Below are 11977 nucleotides of genomic sequence, written 5' to 3' on the forward strand. Positions count from 1 at the left end.
ACCCAGAGACCCTTACCCACCCAGAGACCCTTACCCACCCAGAGACCCTTACCCACCCAGAGACCCTTACCCACCCAGAGACCCTTACCCACCCAGAGACCCTTACCCACCCAGAGACCCTTACCCACCCGGAGACCCTTACCCACCCGGCGGAGACCCTTACCCACCCGGCTGAGACCCTTACCCGGGCAGACCCTTACCCTGCGTGTGCCCCAGGTGGATGATGGCGTTGGAAGGATTCTGCGCCATCACGTCCAGGCGCCCGGTTTTGGTGCAGGTCGCGGTCACCTCCTTTCCCACCGACACGTCGAGGTATTGGAGAAATCCTCGGGCACTCTGCACAGAACCACCCACACAACAGGAAACCTCAGTTAGTTATCACACACACAACAGGAATTGTCAGTTAGTTATCTCACACACAACAGGAATTCTCAGTTAGTTATCTCACACACAACAGGAAACCTCAGTTAGTTATCACACACACAACAGGAATTCAGTTAGTTATCTCACACACAACAGGAAACCTCAGTTAGTTATCTCACACACAACAGGAATTCTCAGTTAGTTATCTCACACACAACAGGAAACCTCAGTTAGTTATCACACACGCAACAGGAATTCAGTTAGTTATCTCACACACAACAGGAAACCTCAGTTAGTTATCACACACACAACAGGAAACCTCAGTTAGTTATCACACACACACAACAGGAATTCTCAGTTAGTTATCTCACACACAACAGGAAACCTGTTAGTTATCTCACACACAACAGGAAACCTCAGTTAGTTATCACACACACAACAGGAATTCTCAGTTAGTTATCTCACACACAACAGGAAACCTCAGTTAGTTATCTCACACACAACAGGAAACCTCAGTTAGTTATCTCACACACAACAGGAATTCTCAGTTAGTTATCTCACACACAACAGGAAACCTCAGTTAGTTATCTCACACACAACAGGAATTCTCAGTTAGTTATCTCACACACAACAGGAAACCTCAGTTAGTTATCACACACACAACAGGAATTCAGTTAGTTATCTCACACACAACAGGAAACCTCAGTTAGTTATCACACACACAACAGGAAACCTCAGTTAGTTATCACACACACACAACAGGAATTCTCAGTTAGTTATCTCACACACAACAGGAAACCTGTTAGTTATCTCACACACAACAGGAAACCTCAGTTAGTTATCACACACACGACAGGAATTCAGTTAGTTATCTCACACACACAACAGGAATTCTCAGTTAGTTATCTCACACACAACAGGAATTCAGTTAGTTATCTCACACACACAACAGGAAACCTCAGTTAGTTATCTCACACACAACAGGAATTCTCAGTTAGTTATCTCACACACAACAGGAAACCTCAGTTAGTTATCTCACACACAACAGGAAACCTCAGTTAGTTATCTCACACACAACAGGAATTCTCAGTTAGTTATCTCACACACACAACAGGAATTCAGTTAGTTATCTCACACACAACAGGAATTCTCAGTTAGTTATCACACACACAACAGGAATTCAGTTAGTTATCACACATACAACAGGAATTCTCAGTTAGTTATCTCACACACAACAGGAATTCTCAGTTAGTTATCTCACACACAACAGGAAACCTCAGTTAGTTATCTCACACACAACAGGAATTCTCAGTTAGTTATCTCACACACACAACAGGAAACCTCAGTTAGTTATCTCACACACAACAGGAAACCTCAGTTAGTTATCTCACACACAACAGGAATTCTCAGTTAGTTATCTCACACACAACAGGAAACCTCAGTTAGTTATCTCACACACAACAGGAATTCTCAGTTAGTTATCTCACACACACAACAGGAAACCTCAGTTAGTTATCTCACACACAACAGGAAACCTCAGTTAGTTATCTCACACACACAACAGGAAACCTCAGTTAGTTATCTCACACACAACAGGAATTCTCAGTTAGTTATCTCACACACAACAGGAAACCTCAGTTAGTTATCACACACACAACAGGAAACCTCAGTTAGTTATCTCACACACAACAGGAATTCTCAGTTAGTTATCTCACACACAACAGGAAACCTCAGTTAGTTATCACACACACAACAGGAATTCAGTTAGTTATCACACACACAACAGGAAACCTCAGTTAGTTATCTCACACACAACAGGAAACCTCAGTTAGTTATCTCACACACAACAGGAAACCTCAGTTAGTTATCTCACACACAACAGGAATTCTCAGTTAGTTATCACACACACAACAGGAATTCTCAGTTAGTTATCTCACCCACACAACAGGAAACCTCAGTTAGTTATCTCACACACAACAGGAATTCTCAGTTAGTTATCTCACACACAACAGGAATTCTCAGTTAGTTATCTCACACACAACAGGAATTCTCAGTTAGTTATCTCACACACAACAGGAAACCTCAGTTAGTTATCTCTCACACACAACAGGAAACCTCAGTTAGTTATCTCACACACAACAGGAATTCTCAGTTAGTTATCTCACACACACAACAGGAATTCTCAGTTAGTTATCACACACACAACAGGAATTCTCAGTTAGTTATCTCACACACAACAGGAATTCTCAGTTAGTTATCTCACACACACAACAGGAAACCTCAGTTAGTTATCTCACACATACAACAGGAATTCTCAGTTAGTTATCTCACACACAACAGGAATTCTCAGTTAGTTTTCTCACACACAACAGGAAACCTCAGTTAGTTATCTCACACACAACAGGAATTCTCAGTTAGTTATCACACACACACAGCAGGAATTCTCAGTTAGTTATCACACACACAACAGGTATTCTCAGTTAGTTATCTCACACACAACAGGATTTCTCAGTCAGTTATCTCACACACACACAACAGGAATTCTCAGTTAGTTATATCACACACAACAGGAATTCAGTTAGTTATCTCACACACAGAACAGGAAACCTCAGTTAGTTATCTCACACACACAACAGGAATTCTCAGTTAGTTATCTCACAAACAACAGGAATTCAGTTAGTTATCTCACACACAGAACAGGAATTCTCAGTTAGTTATCTCACACACAGAACAGGAATTCTCAGTTAGTTATCTCACACACAACAGGAAACCTCAGTTAGTTATCTCACACACACAACAGGAATTCTCAGTTAGTTATCTCACACACACAACAGGAATTCTCAGTTAGTTATCACACACACACAACAGGAAACCTGAGTTAGTTATCTCACACACAACAGGAATTCAGTTAGTTATCTCACACACAGAACAGGAATTCAGTTAGTTATCTCACACACAACAGGAATTCAGTTAGTTATCTCACACACAACAGGAAACCTCAGTTAGTTATCTCACACACACAACAGGAATTCTCAGTTAGTTATCTCACACACACAACAGGAATTCTCAGTTAGTTATCTCACCCACACAACAGGAAACCTCAGTTAGTTATCTCACACACAACAGGAATTCTCAGTTAGTTATCTCACACACAACAGGAATTCTCAGTTATTTACCACACACACACAACAGGAATTCTCAGTTAGTTATCACACACACAACAGGAAACCTCAGTTAGTTATCACACACACAACAGGAAACCTCAGTTAGTTATCTCACACACAACAGGAAACCTCAGTTAGTTATCACACACACAACAGGAAACCTCAGTTAGTTATCACACACACAACAGGAAACCTCAGTTAGTTATCTCACACACAACAGGAATTCTCAGTTAGTTATCTCACACACACAACAGGAATTCTCAGTTAGTTATCACACACAACAGGAATTCTCAGTTAGTTATCACACACACACAACAGGAATTCTCAGTTAGTTATCTCACAAACAACAGGAATTCAGTTAGTTATCTCACACACACAACAGGAAACCTCAGTTAGTTATCACACACACAACAGGAAACCTCAGTTAGTTATCTCACACACACAACAGGAAACCTCAGTTAGTTATCACACACACAACAGGAATTCTCAGTTAGTTATCACACACAACAGGAATTCTCAGTTAGTTCTCACACACACACAACAGGAATTCTCAGTTAGTTATCTCACAAACAACAGGAATTCAGTTAGTTATCTCACACACAGAACAGGAATTCTCAGTTAGTTATCTCACACACAACAGGAAACCTCAGTTAGTTATCTCACACACAACAGGAATTCTCAGTTAGTTATCTCACACACACAACAGGAATTCTCAGTTAGTTATATCACACACAACAGGAATTCTCAGTTAGTTATCACACACACACAACAGGAATTCTCAGTTAGTTATCACACACACACAACAGGAATTCTCAGTTAGTTATCTCACACACAACAGGAAACCTCAGTTAGTTATCTCACACACAACAGGAATTCTCAGTTCGTTATATCACACAACAGGAATTCTTAGTTAGTTATCACACACACAACAGGAAACCTCAGTTAGTTATCACACACACACAACAGGAATTCTCAGTTATTTACCACACACACACAACAGGAATTCTCAGTTAGTTATCACACACACACACAACAGGAAACCTCAGTTAGTTATCTCACACACACAACAGGAATTCTCAGTTAGTTATCACACACACACACAACAGGAATTCTCAGTTAGTTATCACACACACACACAACAGGAAACCTCAGTTAGTTATCACACACACACAACAGGAAACCTCAGTTAGTTATCTCACAAGCTGTACTCTCAGCTTGCTACCCTCCTGTGCTTTGAGAATCCACATCCCAATGCTTTCTACCTTGACTGTTTGTTCTGGAAATCTATTCCAGCTTCCATTAAAGCTGTCGGCAATGACATCCTAACAACGCCTGTCCGCACTCACAGGCAGGAGTCTAACTCAACCACTCAGTAAGCAAGGCGTTGATCTTTCAGTAATTGTTCCTTTACAGAAAAATTCACAATCACAGCTATTTTTTTTAAATATAAATTTGGAGTACCCAATTATTTTTGTTTCCAATTAAATTTAGTTATGATCTTTCAAACGTCACTGGAGTCAGGGAAAGTCCCAGAGGATTGGAAAATCGCTGTTGTAACCCCCTTGTTCAAGAAGGGAACAAGGAAAAAGATGGAAAATTATAGGCCAATTAGCCTAACCTCGGTTGTTGGCAAGATTCTAGAATCCATTGTTAAGGATGAGATTTCTAAATTCTTGGAAGTGCAGGGTCGGATTAGGACAAGTCAGCATGGATTTAGTTAGGGGAGGTTGTGCCTGACAAACCTGTTAGAGTTCTTTGAAGGGATAACAAATAGGTTAGACCAAGGAGAGCCAATGGATGTTATCTATCTTGACTTCCAAAAGGCCTTTGATAAGGTGCCTCACGGGAGACTGCTGAGTAAAATAAGGGCCCATGGTATTCGAGGCAAGGTACTAACATGGATTGACGATTGGCTGTCAGGCAGAAGGCAGAGAGTTGGGATAAAAGGTTCTTTTTCGGAATGGCAACCGGTGACGAGTGGTGTCCCGCAGGGTTCAGTGTTGGGGCCACAGCTGTTCTCTTTATATATTAACGATCTAGATGACGGGACTGGGGGCATTCTGGCTAAGTTTGCCGATGATACAAAGATAGGTGGAGGGGCAGGTAGTATGGAGGAGGTGGGGAGGCTGCAGAAAGATTTAGACAGTTTAGGAGAGTGGTTCAAGAAATGGCTGATGAAATTCAACGGGGGCAAGTGCGAGGTCTTGCACTTTGGAAAAAAGAATAGAGGCGTGGACTATTTTTTAAACGGTGACAAAATTCATAATGCTGAAGTGCAAAGGGACTTGGGAGTCCTAGTCCAGGATTCTCTAAAGGTAAACTTGCAGGATGAGTCCGTAATTAAGAAAGCAAATGCAATGTTGTCATTTATCTCAAAAAGCTTGGAATATAAAAGCAGGGATGTACTTCTGAAGCTTTATAAAGCATTAGTTAGGCCCCATTTAGAATACTGTGAGCAATTTTGGGCCCCACACCTCAGGAAGGACATACTGGCACTGGAGCGGGTCCAGCGGAGATTCACACGGATGATCCCAGGAATGGTAGGCCTAACATACGATGAAGGTCTGAGGATCCTGGGATTATAGTCATTGGAGTTTAGGAGGTTGAGGGGAGATCTAATAGAAACTTACAAGATAACCGGGGGCACAGCCTTAGAATAAAAGGGAGTCACTTTAGAACAGAGATGAGGAGAAATTTCTTCAGCCAGAGAGTGGTGGGTCTGTGGAATTCATTGCCACAGAGGGCGGTGGAGGCCGGGACGTTGAGTGTCTTTAAGACAGAAGTTGATAAATTCTTGATTTCTCGAGGAATTAAGGGCTGTGGAGAGAGAGCGGGTAAATGGAGTTGAAATCAGCCATGATTGAATGGTGGAGTGGACTTGATGGGCCGAATGGCGTTACTTCCGTTCCTATGTCTTATGGTCTAAGGGGCAATTTAGCGTGGCCAATCCACCGACCCTGCACATCTATTGTGTTTAGAGAGGCTGCAACGTGAAAAGTAAAGCTGGGCAGAAGCAGGGGGTTGTTGCTTAGCAATGTTCCTCCTGCAGGATGTTTGAGGTGAGGGATGCAGTTAGTGTCCCTGCTGATTTTACCTGCAGGAAGTGCTGCCATCTCCAGCTCCTCCAAGACCGAGTTAGGGAACTGGAGCTGGAGTTGGAAGAACTTCGGATCATTCGGGAGGCAGAAGGGGTCATAGATAGCAGCTTCAGGGAATTAGTTACACCAAAGATTGGAGATAGGTGGGTAACTGTAAGAGGGACTGGGAAAAAACAGTCAGTGCAGGGATCCCCTGCGGTCGTTCCCCTGAGAAACAAGTATACCGCTTTGGATACTTGTGGGGGGGACGACTTACCAGGGGTAAGCCATGGGGTACGGGCCTCTGGCACGGAGTCTGTCCCTGTTGCTCAGAAGGGAAGGGGGGAGAGGAGCAGAGCATTAGTAATTGGGGACTCTATAATCAGGGGCACAGATAGGAGATTTTGTGGGAGCGTGAGAGACTCACGTTTGGTATGTTGCCTCCCAGGTGCAAGGGTACGTGATGTCTCGGATCGTGTTTTCCGGGTCCTTAGGGGGAGGGGGAGCAGCCCCAAGTCGTGGTCCACATTGGCACTAACGACATAGGTAGGAAAGGGGACAAGGATGTCAGGCAGGCTTTCAGGGAGCTAGGATGGAAGCTCAGAACTAGAACAAACAGAGTTGTTATCTCTGGGTTGTTGCCCGTGCCACGTGATAGTGAGATGAGGAATAGGGAGAGAGAGCATTTAAACACGTGGCTACAGGGATGGTGCAGGCGGGAGGGATTCAGATTTCTGGATAACTGGGGCTCTTTCTGGGGAAGGTGGGACCTCTACAGACAGGATGGTCTACATCTGAACCTGAGGGGCACAAATATCCTGGGGGGGGGAGATTTGTTAGTGCTCTTTGGGGGGGTTTAAACTAATGCAGCAGGGGCATGGGAACCTGGATTGTAGTTTTAGGGTAAGGGAGAATGAGAGTATAGAGGTCAGGAGCACAGATTTGACGTCGCAGGAGGGGGCCAGTGTTCAGGTAGGTGGTTTGAAGTGTGTCTACTTCAATGCCAGGAGTATACGAAACAAGGTAGGGGAACTGGCAGCATGGGTTGGTACCTGGGACTTTGATGTTGTGGCCATTTCGGAGACATGGATAGAGCAGGGACAGGAATGGATGTTGCAGGTTCCGGGGTTTAGGTGTTTTAGTAAGCTCAGAGAAGGAGGCAAAAGAGGGGAGGTGTGGCGCTGCTAGTCAAGAGCAGTATTACGGTGGCGGAGAGGATGCTAGATGGGGACTCTTCTTCCGAGGTAGTATGGGCTGAAGTTAGAAACAGGAGAGGAGAGGTCACCCTGTTGGGAGTTTTTTTATAGGCCTCCTAATAGTTCTAGGGATGTAGAGGAAAGGATGGCGAAGATGATTCTGGATAAGAGCGAAAGTAACAGGGTAGTTATTATGGGAGACTTTAACTTTCCAAATATTGACTGGAAAAGATATAGTTCGAGTACAATAGATGGGTCGTTTTTTGTACAGTGTGTGCAGGAGGGATTCCTGAAACAATATGTTGACAGGCCAACAAGAGGCGAGGCCACGTTGGATTTGGTTTTGGGTAATGAACCAGGCCAGGTGTTGGATTTGGAGGTAGGAGAGCACTTTGGGGACAGTGACCACAATTCGGTGACGTTTACGTTAATGATGGAAAGGGATAAGTATACACCGCAGGGCAAGAGTTATAGCTGGGGGAAGGGCAATCATGATGCCATTAGACGTGACTTGGGGGGGATAAGGTGGAGAAGTAGGCTGCAAGTGTTGGGCACACTGGATAAGTGGGGCTTGTTCAAGGATCAGCTACTGCGTGTTCTTGATAAGTATGTACCGGTCAGACAGGGAGGAAGGCGTCGAGCGAGGGAACCGTGGTTTACCAAGGAAGTGGAATCTCTTGTTAAGAGGAAGAAGGAGGCCTATGTGAAGATGAGGTGTGAAGTTTCAGTTGGGGCGATGGATAGTTACAAGGTAGCGAGGAAGGATCTAAAGAGAAAGTTAAGACGAGCAAGGAGGGGACATGAGAAGTATTTGGCAGGAAGGATCAAGGAAAACCCAAAAGCTTTCTATAGGTATGTCAGGAATAAGCGAATGACTAGGGAAAGAGTAGGACCAGTCAAGGACAGGGATGGGAAATTGTGTGTGGAGTCTGAAGAGATAGGCGAGATACTAAATGAATATTTTTCGTCAGTATTCACTCAGGAAAAAGATAATGTTGTGGAGGAGAATGCTGAGACCCAGGCTAATAGAATAGATGGCATTGAGGTACGTAGGGAAGAGGTGTTGGCAATTCTGGACAGGCTGAAAATAGATAAGTCCCCGGGACCTGATGGGATTTATCCTAGGATTCTCTGGGAGGCCAGGGAAGAGATTGCTGGACCTTTGGCTTTGATTTTTATGTCATCATTGGCTACAGGAATAGTGCCAGAGGACTGGAGGACAGCAAATGTGGTCCCTTTGTTCAAAAAGGGGAGCAGAGACAACCCCAGCAACTATAGACCGGTGAGCCTCACGTCTGTAGTGGGTAAAGTCTTGGAGGGGATTATAAGAGACAAGATTTATAATCATCTAGATAGGAATAATATGATCAGGGATAGTCAGCATGGCTTTGTGAAGGGTAGGTCATGCCTCACAAACCTTATCGAGTTCTTTGAGAAGGTGACTGAACAGGTAGACGAGGGTAGAGCAGTTGATGTGGTGTATATGGATTTCAGCAAAGCGTTTGATAAGGTTCCCCACGGTAGGCTATTGCAAAAAATACGGAGGCTGGGGATTGAGGGTGATTTAGAGATGTGGATCAGAAATTGGCTAGCTGAAAGAAGACAGAGGGTGGTGGTTGATGGGAAATGTTCAGAATGGAGTACAGTCACAAGTGGAGTACCACAAGGATCTGTTCTGGGGCCGTTGCTGTTTGTCATTTTTATCAATGACCTAGAGGAAGGCGCAGAAGGGTGGGTGAGTAAATTTGCAGACGATACTAAAGTCGGTGGTGTTGTCGATAGTGTGGAAGGATGTAGCAGGTTACAGAGGGATATAGATAAGCTGCAGAGCTGGGCTGAGAGGTGGCAAATGGAGTTTAATGTAGAGAAGTGTGAGGTGATTCACTTTGGAAGGAATAACAGGAATGCGGAATATTTGGCTAATGGTGAAGTTCTTGAAAGTGTGGATGAGCAGAGGGATCTAGGTGTCCATGTACATAGATCCCTGAAAGTTGCCACCCAGGTTGATAGGGTTGTGAAGAAGGCCTATGGAGTGTTGGCCTTTATTGGTAGAGGGATTGAGTTCCGGAGTCGGGAGGTCATGTTGCAGCTGTACAGAACTCTGGTACGGCCGCATTTGGAGTATTGCGTACAGTTCTGGTCACCGCATTATAGGAAGGACGTGGAGGCTTTGGAGCGGGTGCAGAGGAGATTTACCAGGATGTTGCCTGGTATGGAGGGAAAATCTTATGAGGAAAGGCTGATGGACTTGAGGTTGTTTTCGTTGGAGAGAAGAAGGTTAAGAGGAGACTTAATAGAGGCATACAAGATGATCAGGGGGTTGGATAGGGTGGACAGTGAGAGCCTTCTCCCATGGATGGATATGGCTGGCACGAGGGGACATAGCTTTAAACTGAGGGGTAATAGATATAGGACAGAGGTCAGAGGTAGGTTCTTTACGCAAAGAGTAGTGAGGCCGTGGAATGCCCTACCTGCTACAGTAGTGAAATCGCCAACATTGAGGGCATTTAAAAGTTTATTGGATAAACACATGGATGATAATGGCATAGTGTAGGTTAGATGGCTTTTGTTTCGGTGCAACATCGTGGGCCGAAGGGCCTGTACTGCGCTGCATTGTTCTATGTTCTATGTAACCAGGGGCCCGTTTTAAAGGTAGAAAAGTCCCCGTTTTAAAGGTAGGAAAGTCTTTCTGAATTTAGTCTTAGCTGAGTTGGTTTGCAGACAGGATGCCGGGAGTGAATATCTCCCAACTCTGCTCGAGGAAGAAAAACTGGGCAGGCCAGCCCGATACAGTCCAGATAACCAGGGAATTGGGACAGACACAACGCCCCAGGAAGGCTGAAATTCAGGGAGCAGGAGGCCACGACGTTGAACAAGGTACTGGTCAGGAACATCCAAGGGAAAAGCAGACAAAGTGTTCCGAGTGAAAGAGACAGCGGCAGTAACCAGAATTCAGAGAGGTAAATCAAAAGTCTCAATAGAATCTGGCAATCGCTGGTGGAAGCAATTGTGCAAACGGCCAAGGCACAGAAATCCTGAAGGGGGAAATGCAGAGCCTGGATTCATTGTTAAAAGTGGAGAGGAAGCATTGTTTGAAAGAGTAGTTTGGAAAACACGGAGTGGAATGAATTTTTTTTTATACGAACTGAGGGAAAGCATTGTTTAAAATAAGATTTAAGGTGCATCTTCATGGGCGTCAATTTTAAAATCACTTGTGTGGAAGTCAGAGTCCTTGAGGCAAGGTGGCTCACAGCATCAGAATCACCGGGACGGATGTTTGAGGAGAAATCCATAGAAATTCACTTGGGTTCAGACTGGAGTGTGTCTGGCCACAGCCAGCCTGAGTGTTTAAAGGGACTGTGTGCCAGGACCACTATAGACTAAGATATACTTTTGTAAGCCTTGTCAACAAAATCTGTGCATATTTATGAAGCTGAAGGTGCATCATTATCTAACTTTCCACGTTTAATAAATGTGCCTCTGTTCTTTCATGTCTTCTAAAATAGAAAGTACGAGATACGGGTCTCGGGCGACGTGGTCACTCACGCAGGTAGCCAGGAGGAAGTGATAGGGCAGAAATTCCATCCGGAGGACATCGTTAAACCTCTTCACGCAATGCAGCTCGATTCCCTGGTTGTCGTAGATGTACAGCCATTTCTTCTGGGCCACTGCAAACATGGTCTCGGTATGAAGCCACCTACAAAATACACAGCAGCTCGCGACACAGAGGCTCACACAGCTCATAGAATCCCGACAGTGAAGGAGGCCATTCGGCCCGTCACATTCGCACCGAATCCTACCAATCAGCAGGCTGCCTGAACCTGCACATCTTCGGATCACCCGGAAGGAACCCACGCAGACACGGGGAGAACGGGGAAACTGCACACAGTCGTCCGAGGCCGGAATCGAATCCGGGTCCCTGGCGCCGTGAGGCATCAGTGCTAACCGCTGTGCCACCCAGAAGACAAGGAGGCCGGTAACCTCGGCGGGAAGATAGGATTCCACAACAGATCGGCACAGAGCAAGATCCCGCAATCATGGCGACAATCACTGCCTCAGGGTGATCCTTGAAGAATTAACGTTGGGCCGGCCCATCGACTGGGGGTGGGGGGCGCGGGGGCGCAACTGGGGGGCCGGAGGGTTGGGGGCACAGGGCCGGAGGGTAGGGGGCGCAGGG

At 45.1% G+C, this 11977-nt stretch overlaps 1 protein-coding gene across 1 annotated transcript in view; it reads right to left on the reverse strand.

The window, feature by feature from the left end:
- The window catches only part of wdr46 (WD repeat domain 46), a 44512-nt gene that overhangs the window by 31768 nt on the left and 767 nt on the right, over window positions 1-11977 (reverse strand). Inside the window, exons 2-3 of the mRNA XM_072475829.1 lie at window positions 11347-11497; window positions 201-336 (exon numbers count right to left, since the gene is read on the reverse strand). Coding sequence (XP_072331930.1) covers window positions 201-336; window positions 11347-11497 — 287 coding nt within the window. The remainder of the gene's footprint in view (window positions 1-200; window positions 337-11346; window positions 11498-11977) is intronic.

Source organism: Scyliorhinus torazame, chromosome 14 (genome assembly GCF_047496885.1).
Source record: "Scyliorhinus torazame isolate Kashiwa2021f chromosome 14, sScyTor2.1, whole genome shotgun sequence".
Taxonomy (NCBI): Eukaryota; Metazoa; Chordata; class Chondrichthyes; order Carcharhiniformes; family Scyliorhinidae; genus Scyliorhinus; species Scyliorhinus torazame.